The following is a 16,839-nucleotide window of genomic DNA, read 5'->3' on the forward strand; positions in this document are numbered from 1 at the left end:
AGCATAAAAGTTACAATATTATTGAACAATATTATTAAATTCATATTGAGTTTTAGCATATGTTATGAGAGATCAAATTCTATAAGGTCTTAGAAGTTCCATGCCATCAGGACCTGGCTACAACTGATTTATTTCATTTACACAATAGAAATCCGGAAATGGAAGGGATTGAGGGGAATCCAGCCATGAAAGCTGGACAAGGGGGCTGCCTTGCACACTGCCACTTACCCCACTGGTGTAAGGGATCTTTGTGGTCTAGGATCACAGGAAGGAGGGGACTCCCAGCGGTTTCCCACTTTTTTCCTGGGCAGACAAAGCTTTATTGGTCCAAGAGAGGTTTCTGGCAAAAGTCAGCTGTAGGCCTTGGCAGTCAGAGCGCACAGAAGCCCAGTGGAAGCATAGAAACTGTACCAGGGGTGCAAAAAAGACCTGCAGATATTGTGAAAGGTGCTCCATTGCAGAGAACAGCAAGATGTACTGGAGGTGCAGAGTTCCTAAGTGTTCGACACTATGTGTCGAAGATGAACTTCTGTGATCCTCCTATCTCTAACCTCTGGAGTGCTGGGATTACAGGAGTGACATCATGCCCGGTTTATTGGTCCTGGGATTGGAACCAGGGCTTCCTCCATGCTGGGCAAACACTCTTCCAGCTGAGCTACATCCCAACACCCAGAAGACAGTTAAGTTCTAAGGAACCTAAGGCCTAGCTTTTTCAGAACTCAATCATGCAGAAATGCATTTAACTATTTGCAAATCAGCATTACCCCCACCAGAGGATGCTCTTCTCTCTCCCAACAGCTTTGAAGATTTTTCTATAAATTTTACCATAGGCACATGGTCCATGACCTGATCACATTTTTTTTTTTATTGTGGGTCACTATTTCAGAGTTACAGTTCACTGAGGCTGAGAAGGCACAGTGAGAACATAAAACAGAAGCAGACATTCCCAAAGAAGATTTTCATATGCATTAAAGCAGAAGTTAATCATTAGATGGAAATTCATCCTGGCAATATACCAGTGAGTCTGTTTGCTTTTGTTTGAGCTTCTTGTTTGTAGATATGGCCACACATGACAGTCACCATGGAGTTTCAAACACATACTAGTGTCTGTTCCCATAGCCCATGACTTCAGAGGCGGTCAAGGTAAGCCTCGGTCATTTTGTGTCTGTGTATGTGCATGTGTGCATGCATGCAGGTACAAGTGTGTTTGAGTGTATGTGTGCAAATATGTGTGTTCACATGTGTGTGGAAGCCAGAGATCAACATCAGGTCATTCTTGACTTTTTCTTTCCTTTTCTTCTTTTTTCTTGTTTTTAGTCAATGTCTTTCACTGAACCTGAGGCTCACTGACTACATAGGCTGGACAGCCAGTAAGTCCCTGGAGTCTTCCTGCTGCCACCATTGGGAATCACACACACACACACAAACACACACACACACACACACACACACACACACACACACACACACACACACACACACACAGAGTATTGCTATGTTGCCCAGGCTGACCTCAAAATCTCCAGCGATCTTTTTGCCTGAGGCTCTCAAGTGGCATGTGCCACCACATCCAGCTAATCTCCTCCTCTCTTCATTCTCCTCTTTTCCCTCCCCACTCTCCTCCTCTTCTTCTTGAGACTCAGTTTCATGTAGCCCAGGCTGGCCTCACATTCTGTATTTAGCAGGAGATAACCTTAAACTCTCAATCTTCATGCTGGGAATACAGGCATGCACTGTCAAACACTGATTCATATTTTGCTCTTAAATGATATGGTTAGAAAAGCTGACATGATAGTTATACCTGTAATATCTATATCAGGGAAGCTGAGGCAGGGGGATTGCTTTGAATGTGAGGTCAACCCAGGCTACATAGCAAGATCTTGTCTCAAAAATCAAAACCAAAAAGGACTTCCAAAAACCCTCAGCAACCAGAGCCATGTCCCTAGTTCTGGTGATCAATGGTGATTACCTTGTCTGTAGACCCGGGGATACGGACTTCACCTAGAAAACTGAATGGCACACAACTTTGGCTGTGGCCATCACTTCAACCCTGAGGCCAGTGTAGAAGGTGCTTGCACATACTACCCAGGTGTTCCAGTCTTTTATGATGCACTGAGGGTTGGCTCAGTGACTGCGTGTTTACCTTCCATATACAAAGCCGTCCTTAACATCACAAAAATAGAAGATATGTCTCATCCTCCTCCCATCCCCAAATACATCACCTGAGTGGGTAAAAGTCCTTGCTAGCAAGCCTGACTAGCTGGGTTTTGAGGCCTGGAACCATTGGTGAGAGGAGAGAACTAACTTCTGAAGGTTGTTTTCTAATCTCCACAAATGTGCTTGTACACACACTAATAGTAGTAATAATAATAATAATAATAATAATAATAATAATTTGTAAAGAATAGTGTATGTCCTGGTTAAATGGAAATACTTTCTCCAAGGCCATATCCTATCCTGGGGTGGCTTACTTCCTGTGGGTATTGTTATGGCCAGCTCTCTCTCTCTTCCCACTTAGGGCTAATCCAACACCAACAAGGTTCCGCTGAGGTCGTTACCCTATCTTGCAATTCAATGTCTCCTTTTCAGTCTTGCTTCTCTTCCTTCTCTCTTGACCCCCAAAACACTCCTCAACAGGATTTCCTTACACACGGCCCTTTGTTTACTATTGATGTAAATTGATGCCAATAGTGATCCATGATAACAGATGTCACGATGGGACTCTGCAGGTGGACAGCCGGAGGTCTAGCTAGCAGGAGGACACCATCATTGTTAATAGTGCTCACACCAAGAAGAAGCAGAACTCTGCCAACGTTGCCTGGTGTTGCATTTGAATGGCATACCGAAGGAAAGAACTGGGTTGCTAGCTAAGTGCAATGCCTCAGATATCTGAGGTTTGTTTGTTGCACTGGTTTTTGTTCCTTTGTTCATCCATTTCTGCCATTTTGTTTTATTTTAGATAGTCCAGCTTCAAAATTAATAACTGAGGATGACCTTGAACTTCATTTTTTTTTTAATTTATTTATTTATTTATTTACTTTGGTTTTTCGAGACAGGGCTCCTCTATGTAGTCCTGGATGTTATGGAACTCATTCTGTAGACCAAGCTGGCCTTGGACTCAATGAGATCCGCCCGCCTCTGCCTCCCAAGTGCTGGGACTAAAGGCTTGCACCACCACTGCCCCATTGGCCTTGAACTTCAGATCTTCCTTCCTCCACTTCCTGAGTACTGGGATTACAGGAGTGGTCTTTAAAAGACATCGAGTGTCCTGGTTTAACCTAACTAAAGCTCTGGGAAAAAATAAGGAAAAACGGAAAACAATTAACCAGCAGTTAAAAGCTTTGTGTGAATGTAGAGAGCCTCTAAGGTGGTGGGTTAAAGATCATTATCTTCTGTGGTCAAAGGTAAATAAAACTGAGAATCAGGACTTAACCAGCAGACTAGCCGTGTTCCCAAGAAGTCAATTTCCCAGCAAAAAAAACTGTTGTAAGTTCTTGCTTTTTAAATGCCAATTCATTAAGCTCTTCCTTTTAATTAGAATGTTTGATTCATTAATATTTAAAGTAATTATTGTCATTAACAGATTAAGATCTCTCATCTTATCTGCTTTCCAGCTTGCTGTTTGTTTTTTGTTTTTGCTTTTTTGATTTTTCCAGACAGGGTTTCTCTGTGTAGCCCTGGCTGTCCTAGTACTTGATCTGTAGACCAGGCTAGGCTTGAACTCACAGAGATCTGCCTGCCTCTGCCTCCCGAGTGCTGGGATTAAAACATCACCACCACCAGGCTCAAGCTTGCTTCTTAGTGCTTTTGTTTTTTCTTCTTCTTTTGATTTTTTTTTTTTTAAGTAGGCTGACATCAAACTCAGTACACAGCTGAGGATGACCTTGAACTTCTGATCTTCCTTCTTCCACTTCCTCAGTGTTGGATTACAGGCACAGCACACCATCATGCCTGGTTTAGGAGGTGCTGGAGTTTGAACCCAGGGCATCCTGCCTACTAAGCAAGCACTCCAGCTAACCGAGGTACATTGTATATCTGCACTGTTTATAGCGTGCTAAGAATCAAGCCTAGGACCTCCTACTTGCTAGGCAAGCCTACTAAGGGAGCTATATCCCTAAACTCCTGCCTTTGATTTGTCTACATTTCTCTCTTTATTACCTATTAGCTTTATAGTTACAGGTTTTGCTTTTTTACTTAGTAGTTATTGGGATTTATACATATACTCTTTTTCTTTTCCTTTCTTTCTTTTTTTGTTTTGAAACAGGGTCTTAATAAAGTTCGGGATGATCAGGTATCACTATTTAGCCCATCCACACTAGCTTGAAATTTGCAGGAATCTTCATGCCTCTGCTTCCCCAGTGCTAGGACTGCAGGGTGATGGCACCATGGTCAGCCATTCTTCTCATAGTCTATAGCATCGGTGGATCTGGTTTGTAGTTTTCTGTCTTTCTCATTGGCTTACATACCTCCCTCACTTGTGTGTGTGTCTGTTTTTAAGCCTTGGTTCACAGTTCCTAAAGCTAGAGGGCTGGATGCTTTTTCAACCACTAGTGATACTGAGACTGTGGCCTGCTGTTTTTGAGTAAAGCTACAAAGAGGGCACGCGCCCTTTGTAGAACTTTGGTTTCTGTTTTGATTTCCTTTTCAAAACTGTGGTTGATCTCTGGAGCCTTTGTTAGCCTGTAGGCAGGTACTTTTAGAGGTAAATACCCATGCTTCAAGGGTAGGGTATGGGGAGAGGGAAGGCTGCTGCCCCTGTAAAGGACTGATTACGGAGTCTTCAAAAGTGTTCACTGTTGTTATTTCAGATAACGGCCTCCTGAGAAACAAGGAGCCAACTAAAAATAGCTGGTTCATTTGGATTTACTCTTTTTATGAGTCCTAGGATAAACTTTGCTCATTATAATACTAAATTCTCTACCCAGAGGCTTTCCTGTCTGCCTGTGTGTGTGTTTGGGGTGGGGGAGGGTTTTGTGCACTCCCCTATGTGTGTGAGAGAGACAGAGAATTTTTATTATTACATTTATTCATTTTTGTGGATGTGTGTGGGATTATGTGCTGTGTGCCATAACAAGTGTGTGGAGCTCAGAGGGCAGCTTGCAGGGGTCTGTTCTCTCCTTCCATCATGAAGGTCTTGGGACTCTAACTCATGTCCTCAGGCTTGGCAGTAAGAGCCTCTACACAACTGAGCCATCTCTCAGACCTCTGCCATTGTTTTGAACATGTTGTATGAGCTCAAATTGAGCACACTCAGGAATGTGCTCAATTCTGAAGGTGATGTATTTTTTCAATCTGAGTATGTGTATTTTTTTCCAACAAAAGCCTGTTTCTGCCAGGGCTGATGGCAGAGGCCTGTAATCTCAGCAGTGGGAGGCTGGGGCAGTAGGATCAAGAGTTGAAGGCCAGCCTAGGAAACACAGTGACACGTTATCTTAATAAAAACTGTTCATAGAGGCCTTACTTTGAACTCCAGTGCATATCTTTCTTGTTTGTTGCCATCTGTCCATTCTTTGTCGAGATTGGCTTTTGTTTATGTATCCCAGGCTAGCCTTGGGCTCACTATATAGTTAGTTCTAGTCCAGTCTCAAATGCATATCAATTCTTGCCTCAGTTTCCGAAGTGCTAGGATTATAGGTATGCACCACCACACCCAGCCCTCCTTTCAATCTCAACCCAACTCCCCTGTTTTTGGTTTTTGAGACAAGAGTCTCACTGTGTAGCTTTGGCTGTCCTGGAACTCACTATGTAGACCAGGCTGGCCTTGAACTCACAGAGATCCACTTGCCTTTGCCTCCTGAGTGCTGGGATTAAAAGCATGGGTCATTTATGCTCAGCCTTCCCCAGCTCTAACACTATCATTGATGTATACTATGTGTTTTGACCATAGTCACCCTATTACCCTCTCTTCTCCCACTCTCACTGAACCCCCCCCTTTTTTTTTTACAACAAGCCCTCCTCCTAATTTCATGTCTTACCATTCTTTCAGTGGTACTGTGTGTCACTATTTCTAGGGAGATGTAAACAGACATGCCACACAGAGAACTGATGACAGACCATAGCAAGAATACCAAAGTCACACTTGGCAAACCTCTGAGTTTTATTGGGGTTACTTACAGGAGTGTGAGTGAGGGGCACTTATAGGAGCAGAAATAACTCACCAATAAAGCCCATGCCAGCATGGGTGACCGTCCAATAAAGCTGGAAACCTGAAGCACACTGTACACCTTGCAGGCAGCTTGACAGTTGGAGTGGGTCTCTTTCCAGGCAGCTCAGCTTACCTGAGAGCATCTCTTAGCAGTTCTGTTTATACATGCTTGGGGAGGGTGGGACCTAGCCAATCTGGTCAGTTTCAGGTAGCTTCTGAAGCTATCCGAAGCCTTTGAGTTGTTTACTTCCTGAACTTAAGGAGCTACCCTCCAAAGTAGGTTTCCTTCTGAAGGAAATGGCTCCACAACAGTGACCCACAGAGCTCTGTCAGGGCTGCTTACATGGGAATGAGTAAGGGGTTACTTAAAGGCACAAGAACAACTTACTGACTACATCACCGAAGAAAATGGCTCTTCTGGGGGCTGGAGAGATGATTCAGTCGTTAAAAGCATATAATGCTCTTGCAGAGGCCCTGGGTTTGAGTCCCAGCACCCATACAGTAGATGGCTTACACCTGCCAAGGCAGCTTCTGTTTTGGGATTTGGCTCTCCCATGTGTGCAGACACTGGAAACACCTCATCTTTGATTGTGTAAGTCAACCTAACCAATCCCTTTGTAACTTTATAAAGCGTAATGGTTCTCTTCCTCAGAGAATCCTGACAAAGATGGACCTGGTAAGCACAGTTCCCAATTCCCAGGCACATAGGAGACTAAGGCGGAAGCACAGAAAGTTCAAAGTCACCCGGGGCAACTTAATGAGACTGTCTCAAAGTAAAACATCGTTGAGCATGACAGTACAGACTTCCCATCATACACGACCAGGTGGAGACAGAGGATCAAGAGTTCAAGGTCAGCCTTGGCTACTACTGAGGCTACTATTATTAGCCACGTGAGGTCCTGTCTCAAAACTCCAAACCTAAACCACCAACAATAAAACCCTCCTCCCAAACATTAAGAGGGGTGGGGTGTGGCTTAGTGCACTAGGCTCCACACAGCTTACACACACAGGGCCTGAAAACGGGCAATTAGCACATTTGGCAACCCTGTTTAAGATCAAAGATACCATGCTGAGCTCTGTGAGTGTCCTGGCCCGCTCAGGCTCAGTTGTCTTTACAGAGATCACTGGAGTCAGCCTATGTCTCTCCTCGCGTCCCCAGACTAAGAAATGGCTCGAAGGCCTGGTTGAAAAGTCTGTCAGCACAGGGAACCCAGCAGCCAGCCTCGCAGGGCCTATGGAGACCTGGGGCCGGGCCGGACGCGGATGCGAGGCTCGGCCATCGTAGGATGGAGAAAGAGGGAGTCCTGGAGACCGAGAGGCCTCGCCGCCCACTTCCTGGGCACCAAATGCGGAAGTGGCAACTGCGGGCGACGCGACGCTGACCCGCTAGTCAGTGCCCGGCTGCGGTCACGTGGGCCGAAGCACGCGGAGAAGCTCCGCCCTGGGCTCACGCAAGCCGGGGGCGGGCCTCTGGCGCACGCTGCGGGCGTGACAGAGTGTGTGGGCGGGGCCTCAGGGGGGACCTCGGGTGTGAGGGTGGGGCGTGTGGGCGGGGCCACCGGCGCCAGCGGCTGGAGGGATGGGAGCCAGCGGGCGGGGGTGTGGGTGTGGGGCCTCCCGCGCGCGCCGTGGGCGGAGCCTGTGCCGCGTGCTGCGGGTGTGGGGGGGGGAGTGTTGGGAGCGGGCTGGTGTGGGCGGGGCCTCCAGCGCGCGCCGCGGGCGGGGGCGGGACGTGTGGGCGGCGCCTCCCGGTACTCCGGGGCTTCGGGGGCTGCGGCGGCGGCGGCGGCGGCGGCGACGACGACGAAGAAGACGACGAGAGTAGGGCTACGCGCAGAGGGGCGCCACGGCCATGACTGCGGAGCTGCAGCAGGACGACGCGGCAGGGGCGGCGGACGGCCATGGCTCGGTGAGCGGCGGGTGAGGGTAGCGGGGCCCGAGCTCCGGCCGAGAGGGGCGCGGCGGGCCAAGCGGGCGCGGGCCGGCGGAGGCCGGGGCCTGTGGGCTGAGGGCGGGAGCACCCCCGGGTCGCCGGGGACTTGCGAGGCCGGGGTCGCGTGCCGATGTGAGGTTGCCTGGTTGTATGGGCCAACTCAGGTTCCGAGCGGGATCGAGTGCGGGACCCGGTTGCTGGGGACCCTACCGAGAGGGGTTGCACGTGAGGTCGTGGGCATCGGGGTCACCCCGAAGTGTGCGCCCGGCCCTACCTAGGAGCTACAAACTTCCAAAAAGCTCGGTTGCAGTGCCTTGTTCTGACTCTCAAATCAGTTTTATGGCAGTGGCTTCCCAGAGGCTTAAGCAGACTCAAGTTATCTCACTTAAAGCCGGCGTTTATCAACAAAGTGCAAACAAGACCTGGAGCCCCACTCCTCCCTCTTCCCGCCCGGCTTTTCGTTCAGTTCTTCCTTTTCTTTCGGAAACAAATCAGCTTCCCCAATTACCTCATTGATCACTATAGATTTTGAAGGAGGGGAGAGGAACAGCACAATGAATAAAAAGGCACACCGATTAGGTTCCTAATATTTAAGAAGGTTGAAAAACATTACAAGGATCTTTGGGCTGAGATGGTGAGGGTTCACAAACGCTGGCTTGGAGAACATTAATAAAAGGCTAATAATGTCTCTTGAAGAAACTTGGAAGGTGGGCAATTTGAGACTGTCATCTTGGGTTACAAAGTAACACTACATCCTCACCCCTCAGGAACTGCACTTTTTAAAAGACAGAATGGAAAATCTGTACCAAGTATTCAAATACCGTGCTTTTAAGCGAGAAAGTTCATAAAATATTTAGAATACGAAAGTCAGTTACTGCTAAGAAACCCCTTATATCTTCTTAGTTTTAATTAATTTGACGTGATGGGGGTCAAGCCTGGAGCCTATCACATGAAGTGGGACAAGTACTACACTCCCAGACTAGGAATTTAAAACATAGGAAGCTCTTTAAAATTTGTGCAGAAAAAAAAAAAGATATCTCTAAGACTTGGGCTGGGAAATGAAAGTAGGTGGATGGTTTTTTTCTGTGATCAGATAAAATTGCATTGTTAGATACTCACCAATGTCTTTTGGATGGTAGGGTTCATATTTTTCTGTTTTTTCTTTTTTCTTTTTTTTTCAGAGAATAAATCTTACTTGTTTGGGGGACAGTGACTTAAAAACAGGTGGTGAGATTTGGTTTTGAGACAGTCGTATTGATACTATTTTAAGGGAGAGCAAGTCATATTTAAATTTGTTCCGGGCTCCGTCATTTAAGACCACATGGCTTTTAATCAGTGGCATCTTCGTTTACCTCTGCCACAGTCTGAGTAGTGACCCCTCTTTCAGCACTCCCTATTGGAGGGTTTGTATGTGAGGTGTTTGATGAGCATTGTGTATAAAGTCATAGCTATTTTGGGAAGGCTTGGCACTCCCAGGCTGTGGCTGGCTGCAGTAGCATGATTCCTGACGGACGGACGACCTGCAGAGTGATGACATTTACTGGTATTCCCAGAGATTTTGCCCCAGGCTGACAGATGATAAGCTCTGAATGCTTGATAACTGTTGCCCTTTTTGCTCAGGCTAGGTAGGATGAAATGCTTGAAGGCACACACTGGTTGGGTTGAAGGAACTTAATATGTGGAGCATAACTTTTACATTTCGGGAGAGTATTAATAACTTCTTCCTCTTGGTGAGTTCAATGTAGGATGGCTTCTTTTCTTTTGAATTCGTGGAGGCATTCTGCCTTCCCTTAAAAGATGTTTAATGTAGTTGAGAGGCGCTATCCTCCCCCGACACTCGGGAGCTATTTAAAACCTACCATGCTTTCCCTGCCTTCCCCAGTTGGTCATCTGTACAAAGGACAGACCAAACTATGTATAGGCTCTCCAGGGTTTTAGTGAGTGAAAAATACAGTCTCTGCAAACATGCTCTGGAATCGGAGTGGACCCTGAGTTATCTCTAAACCCCTTAGACTGGTGAGTTAAGGACAGCTTCTTGTGTTTTAATCACAAGATTAGCTTAGATAAAAACCAGCAGGAAAGTTTACTGTTAGGGTGGGATAAGCAGCTTGATGTCAGTTTGCTTCTTAGGAACCTGTCGCCCTTGGCAGCAGCACTGAGGATTCACATCACACGTTCCCCTCCCCTTCTCTCCTACTTGGAACCCAGGGCCTTGTGCATTCTGGGCCAGCACTTCACACCACTGAGCTGTATGCCTTGTTCGCTTGCTGTCTTTTGGTTTATTGACTCCTTATTTTCCTTTCCTCCATGGTGTCTTTGTATTTTTTTTTTGAGACCAAGGCTGGCCTAGAACTTGAAGCAGTCCTACTGCCTCGGTCTCCCTGGTGCTGAGGTTAGAGATGTGAGCCTCTGCACTCAGCTCCTATTATGCTGTGATTTTTGGAGTGTTAGAAAGGTGTGACTTGGCTCCATCATTCTCCTGCTCTTTCAGCTGAAGTTATTGCTCACACTGAGAGTTCAGTATCTTGAACTCGTTAACAGATAAGCTCTTATCAGGTGGGCGCTCTGTGTTCTGTTTTCATCAAAATGACTTTGTGTGTGTGTGTTTTTGAGACTGGTTTTCTTGAAGCCCAGACTGACCTCCCAATTTGTAAGGGAGGATGACCTTGAACTCTTGACACTCCTGTGTCTGTTTTCTAACTAGTGGGATTATAGGCTTGTGTGACAGTGTCTTGTAGTCAAAGAAAATTTAAAAAAAGATGCTAACAATACAAGTAATAGCTAACTCACACTCTTTCTCTATCCACCGCTCCCCTTCCTCCCTGTAGCCCAGGCTGGCCTAGAACTCTTAACTCCCCTCCTGTCCTCCTGAGATCAGGGATTCCAAACTTGTGCCTTCATACCCAGGTCAAAGTTCCAGCCTCCCCTAGCCCCCTGCCTTGGCTTGTTAGTCCTCACTTCCCACCTTGTTTGAGACAGGGTCTGTCTTCTTTTTCCTCGGAATATGGCAGGCTAGCTGGTCCTGCACCGGGAGGGATTCTTGGCCTCCCATCCTTCTGTAGGTAGGAGTGCTGGGACGACGGGTGCTCCTGTTGTGTGTCCAGCTTTTATGTGGATTCTTGGGAATCAAACTCAGGCCCTTATGCTTGTGTGGCGAGTATTTTTACCACTGAGCCATCTCACACACCCTTTTAGAAAAAGGTTTACTTGTCTATTTTTACTTACGTGTGTGTGTGTGTGTGTGTGTGTGTGTGTGTGTGTGTGTGCGCGCGCGCGCGCACATTTATGTGTACCATGTGTGCAGAGACCAGAAGAGGGCATCAGATCTCCTAGAACTGGAGTTAGAGGTGGTTGTGAGCTGCCTGATTGTGAGGTGCTGAGAACTGAACCCAGATCCGAAATCTGCAAGAGCAGTAAGTGCTCTTAACTTCAAAGCCATCTCTCCAGCCTTCACCTCCATTTTGAGGACATGACAGGGTTTTGGTTTTTGTTTTTAGCCCAAGCTGGATGGAGCTCAGTATCTTCATGCCTCCTCTTCTGAATTACTGGTGTCTCAGCTGTGTCACCGTATTTCTCCCAACCCCCTTTTTTTTTTGAGAGAGGGCATAGGGTCTCACTATATATCCCTGGCTGGCCTTGAACTTGTTAAAGACCAGTCTAGTCTGGATTCACTGAGATCTTGGCCTTCTTACCCTGGGAGTATGCTACCACACCCAGCCTCTTTTTATATTCTTGTTTTGTTTTCCCAGACAGGGTTTCTCTGTGTAACAGTCATGGCTGTCCTGGAACTTTGTAGACCAGGCTGGCCTAGAACTCACTGAGATCCCTCTGCCTCTGCCTCTGCCTCCCAAGTGCTGGGATTAAAGGTGTGCACCCCCACCCAACCACCACCTGGCTCTTTTTATATTCTTACACTTGATGGCTTTCACTGTTGTTTGGTCTTCCCATGCAACCCAGGCCAGCCTTGAACTCGGAATAATTCTCCTGCTTCAGTTTCCTGAGTGCTGGAAATATCTTGTGTCTTTACTTTGCAGCAACTGAGCATTTTCTGTCAGGGCAGCTGTACTCCAAACTGGGGCTTTTGTTTTTTGTTTTTGTTTTTGTTTTTGTTTTTGTTTTTGTTTTTTTTTTTTGGTTTTTTCGAGACAGGGTTTCTCTGTGTAGCTTTGCTCCTTTCCTGGAACTCGCTTGGTAGCCCAGGCTGGCCTCGAACTCACAGAGATCCGCCTGGCTCTGCCTCCCGAGTGCTGGGATTAAAGGCGTGCGCCACCACTGCCCGGCTGGGGCTTTTGTTTTTGTTTGAGGTAGTCTTTTAGTGTAGTCCTTGGCTGGCCTGGAACTGGCGTAGGCCAAAGTGGCCTTGAACTTACAGAGATCTGCTTGCATTTGCCTCCCAAATGCATTATTGCAGGACTGTGCCACTTTGCTTGACTCAAATTGAGTATCTTTACTTTGTTGGTGTGTTTGTGGTGCTGGGGATCAAACCCCAGGCTTCCAGCATGCTAGGCCAGCCTTTTACCCCCTGCTCTGTCCCCATTCTCATTGGTTTTTCTCCCCCCTGCTTTTGTTGTTTTGTGTTTTGTTTTATTTTGAGACAGGTTCTTGGTATATAGCTTTTGAACCTTTGGTGATCTTCCTACCTCAGCCTCCCGGATCCCAGCACTGCGGGTGTGCCCCACCACACTCAGACCTGCCCCCACAACTTTGCTTTCCCTCCCCTTTTCTCTCTTCCCTTCCCCCTCTCTCCCCTCCCCCCTCTCTTTCTTTCTATTTGCTGTTTGTTTGGTTTGGGTTTTTTTTGGGGGTGTGTGTGATGCTTTTCTTCATTGAAATAGGCTATCATGTAGCCCAGTCTGACCTTAATCTTACTACCTAGTTGAGGATGCTGAGGATGACATTGAACTCCTGATCCTCTTGCCTCTACCTCCCAAGACTTGAATCATAGGTGTGCACCACACTTGGGTTCCGTAGTTCTCTTAAAGCCTTTTCTAGAACTCTTCTAGTGGTTTAAACTTTGAAAAGATTAATATAATTTTTTAACATATTTTTATGGGGGTAGGGCAGGGAGGGGCACAGGCATCCACATGGAGGTCAGAAGGTAACTTGTAGGAGGTGGTTCTCTTTTTCCTGCGTGGGTGCTGGGATTGGGCTAGGGTAGTCGGGCTTTGCAGCAGGTGGTGGTACTTGTTTTCCCAGCCCTACGTCTGTCCCAGTATTTAGTTTTCTCCAGTCTAAGAGCTGTCTGACATTTTGTTCACGCCATTCCCCAGCATCTCATCTCTTTATTTCCACGGAAAATTATACCTTCTTTCATCCCCCTTGTTCTTAGAGGCAAACCTCCATTAGGGGGCCTCACCAGGGATAGTTTGCACTCCAGGAGACATTTGGCAATACCTGGAGGATTTTCTTTTTTGGTTTTTTGAGACAGGGTTTCTCTGGATCTCACTCTGTAGACCAGGCTGGCCTCAAAGAGGATTTTCTTTTTAATTGGTTTATTTTTAATTTATGTATATGGGTGTCTCGCCTATACGGATGTCTGCTCCATGTGCATGGGTTGTCCACAGAGGCTGGAAGAGAGTATCAGATCCTCTGGAATTGGAGTTGTAGATAGTTGTAAGCGGCATCGTGGGTGCTGGGAATCAAACTTAGCTGCTCTTAACCACTGAGCCATCTCTCCAGCCCTGGAGATGTTTTTGATTGTGACTGTAGGGAAGGGTACTGCTGGGGTGTAGTGGGTACAGTATCTTACCTGGTACAGTTTAAGCCCCCAAAGAGTATTAGGTGGCCTGTTACGTGAACAGTGTAGAAACTGTAGTCTTAAGTGATGCCAACATTTTAGCTCACCCCTGAATGATAAAAAGGAAAGAAAAGGACACGACTACTCCTAGATATGGTGGAAGAGAAAGTTTATTATAGATATGTGGGAGAGCATGGTCAGAGGTAGGGATATCTAGAAGAGTCCAGAGTAGACATGACCTGACTGAGTTGGACTATATGGGAGAAGGGGAGGAGAAGGGAGAGGGGAGAGAGGGGAGCCAGGTGCAGCAGCCAGGAGGTCAAAGGTCCAAAAGGGAAGGGTAGCCAAAATGTCTGGATTATATAGGGAAGAGCCTTTGGGGGAAGGGCAGTCCAGCCCCTGGACTGGAGAGTTCAGGGTAGAGGGCAGGGTATGCAAGTCATACCCCGTAACAGGTAGGGACTGAGGGATGCCGGAAGAACCTGGTGGCCAGGTCCAACTTTGACATGTTAAGTAGGCACCTGGGCTGTTTGTCCCAGACCACCCCCACAAACCTTCACTGACTTCACTGTTACCTAGGAGGACCAGCAGCTTCTGCCTACTGGGAATTTAAACACGTAGAAGTCGGTGTGTGAGCTGGCCAGTCCTGCTTTCCAGCTATTGTCTGTCCAGCTCTGCCCAGCTCTGTTCAGTGGCCGTTGTTGATAGGTCAGAATACCAGGATGGAGTGTTGATTCCCGTGGAATCAGGTGTATTGAAGGTCAGGACCGGCATCCGGACCTCCGCCTTAGACCTTCTAAATCAAAGTCGGCTGTGTTTTGTTTTGTTTTAGAAAGGGATTTACTCTTATCCCAGCACTGCCTGGAACACATTATGTAGCTCAGGCTGTCCTCAAACTCACAGCAGTCCTCCTGCCTCAGTCTTCCAAGTGCTGGGATTACAGGTGTGGGCTACCACACCTGGTTTGAACAGTGCTAGAGATCAAACCCAAGGCTTCATGCAAGGCCAGCACTCTACCTTCTGAGCTACATCCTAGCCCAAATTCTGCCTTTTGATTCCGTCCCCAGGGAACTAACTCATTTGCACATTAAACTTTTAGAAGCTTAAGGATAGAATTCCCATTCTGCTGTGCATAGGAGCCCTTAATCCTGAGCACAGCAGCAGCAAACCCTCCAAACACCATGTCAACAACATTTTCTGCGGCTCCCACTGTCCTGAAAGCACACCCACCCACCCCCCACCCCACCCCACCCCGTGCAGGTGGAGTCTCCTTCACTTAGATTCCAGATCAACCTGTTGTCGTTTTCTTTTTCAAATGAATAGAACCTCATGGTTTTATTGTCTTCTTTTCTCATCTTAGAGCAGAACCCTTCCTCCTCTTCTCTCTCCTCCTCTCCTCCCCCCTCCCCCGGCTCTCTTCCAAGCCAGGTCTCTCTGCCTTAGCTCTGCTGACAGGCTCAAAACAGTCACCCCTCAGCAGTCTTCTTACACTTGTAGTCTTTTTCTAGAAAATAGGCTTAGTCTGCCCACTTGCTGCCAGAATTCCACTTTCCTGGTCACACAGAGAGGCACTGTGTCACTGTGGTGCTTGCCACAGTCTTACAGAAAGTTGGGAGAGTTTTAGAAATGGTCACCATTTTTGCCAGAGTGCCATCGACATTAAAAACCCTTTTCTAAAAGCTTTGCTGAAGCAGGAGGATTGCTGTGAGTTTGATTCAAGCCTGGGCTACATGGTGAGTTCCAAGCCAGTATTGGTGACAAAGTGAGACCCTGTTTCAAAAACCAAGCCTCCCCCCTGCCCCCCCAGTGACAGTATGATTAAGAGTTAGTGTAAAAAACTTGGAAAATACGGGTAAGCAGGATTAACTAAAGCTAAGAGGAGACAGGCAGGTGGTTTCCTAGATCCTAAGCAAGGATGGAAGTGGCAAGTGCAGCTTCTTAACACTTGTCATGTGGACTGGTCTGGGCTCCAGCAAGCCCAGAGCTGTTTAACGGGCCAGGGGCTTGCAGAGAGCCTGACCTGGGAGCAGCAGTTTGCAGGCAGTTAGTGGTTTACCTAATCAGCATCTGCTCGGTGCCTGATGGTGAGGCTTGCCAGAAAGCCTTTAAAAACAGAGACTATCCTTGTGTGCATGCTTGGTGGGTGTGGGTGGCGGTCAGAGGGCAGCTTCGTGGGGTTGGTTCTCTCCTTCTCCCTTTATGTGGGTTCCAGGGATCGAACTTGGGCTGTCGGGGTTGCTCAGCAAACACTTCACCCGCCAAGCCCTCTTGTTGGCCCAAGTGAGGCTTTCAAGGAGAATTTGATTTGTTACTTCTTTGAAGCAGGGGCTCTCTGTACCCCAGGCTAGCCTTCACTTCACAGCAGTCCCTCTGCCTCAGCTTCCCTAGTGCTGGGATTACAGGCATGGGCCACCACACTTGGTCTGCCACTGTTAGTTGTTTTATTTCTTTATGCCCCCTCATTATCATGTTTTAAACTGATACTTGTTGTGGAGTTTGAGTTTATTGTTTTCATGAGTTATTCTACTTTTTTTTCTAAAAACTCCCACTATATATTTAAATCACTTGCTGTAGTCTCTTCACAGACAGAACTCTTAAAAAATAAATATTAGACCTGGAAAATTAAGTTTGGATTCAACACATTATGTATTCTTGTTTTGTTTTTTGCTTTGTTTTTTGAAACTGTATCTTTTTAGCCCAGGCTGGCCTCACTTGCAGCAGCCCTCTTGTTCCCACTGCCAAGTGCTCGGATTGCAGGAGTTCTCCACCAGGCCTGCCTGCCTAAGGCTGTTTCTTCTGTTCCTGGGGGTTGACCCTAAGGCCTCCTGCATGCTAGGCAAGTAAGTAGTGGTCCAGTGAGCTACATTCTCAGTCCTTTGCCCTTGAAAATACAGTGCCTGGTTTAGGGAGTTGATTGGCTCCCTATTGCACAGTGAGACAGAGAAAAGCCTGGCCCCTCTATCTATGCATCTGTGTGGTCTTAGCAAGCTTACTTCTTCTCTGCTCTCTTGAATCATTGGGCCC

General features: G+C 47.1%; 1 protein-coding gene across 4 annotated transcripts in view; it reads left to right on the plus strand.

Annotated features, from left to right (window-relative positions):
- Nucleotides 1-7,892: 7,892 nt before the first annotated feature.
- Usp28 (ubiquitin specific peptidase 28) overlaps nucleotides 7,893-16,839 on the plus strand; it is a 60,864-nt gene continuing 51,917 nt past the window's right edge. For 3 of the 4 annotated variants that reach the window (XM_052759826.1, XM_052759846.1, XM_052759856.1), the window contains exon 1: nucleotides 7,893-8,054. In XM_052759826.1, coding sequence (XP_052615786.1) covers nucleotides 7,998-8,054 — 57 coding nt within the window. In that variant the 5' untranslated portion in view covers nucleotides 7,893-7,997. Of the gene's footprint in view, nucleotides 8,055-16,511; nucleotides 16,656-16,839 lie in introns of all 4 variants that reach the window. The other variant, XM_052759836.1, reaches the window with a different exon arrangement.

This window comes from Peromyscus californicus, unplaced genomic scaffold (genome assembly GCF_007827085.1).
Source record: "Peromyscus californicus insignis strain IS unplaced genomic scaffold, ASM782708v3 Scaffold_11__1_contigs__length_118956290, whole genome shotgun sequence".
NCBI classification, from domain to species: Eukaryota; Metazoa; Chordata; class Mammalia; order Rodentia; family Cricetidae; genus Peromyscus; species Peromyscus californicus.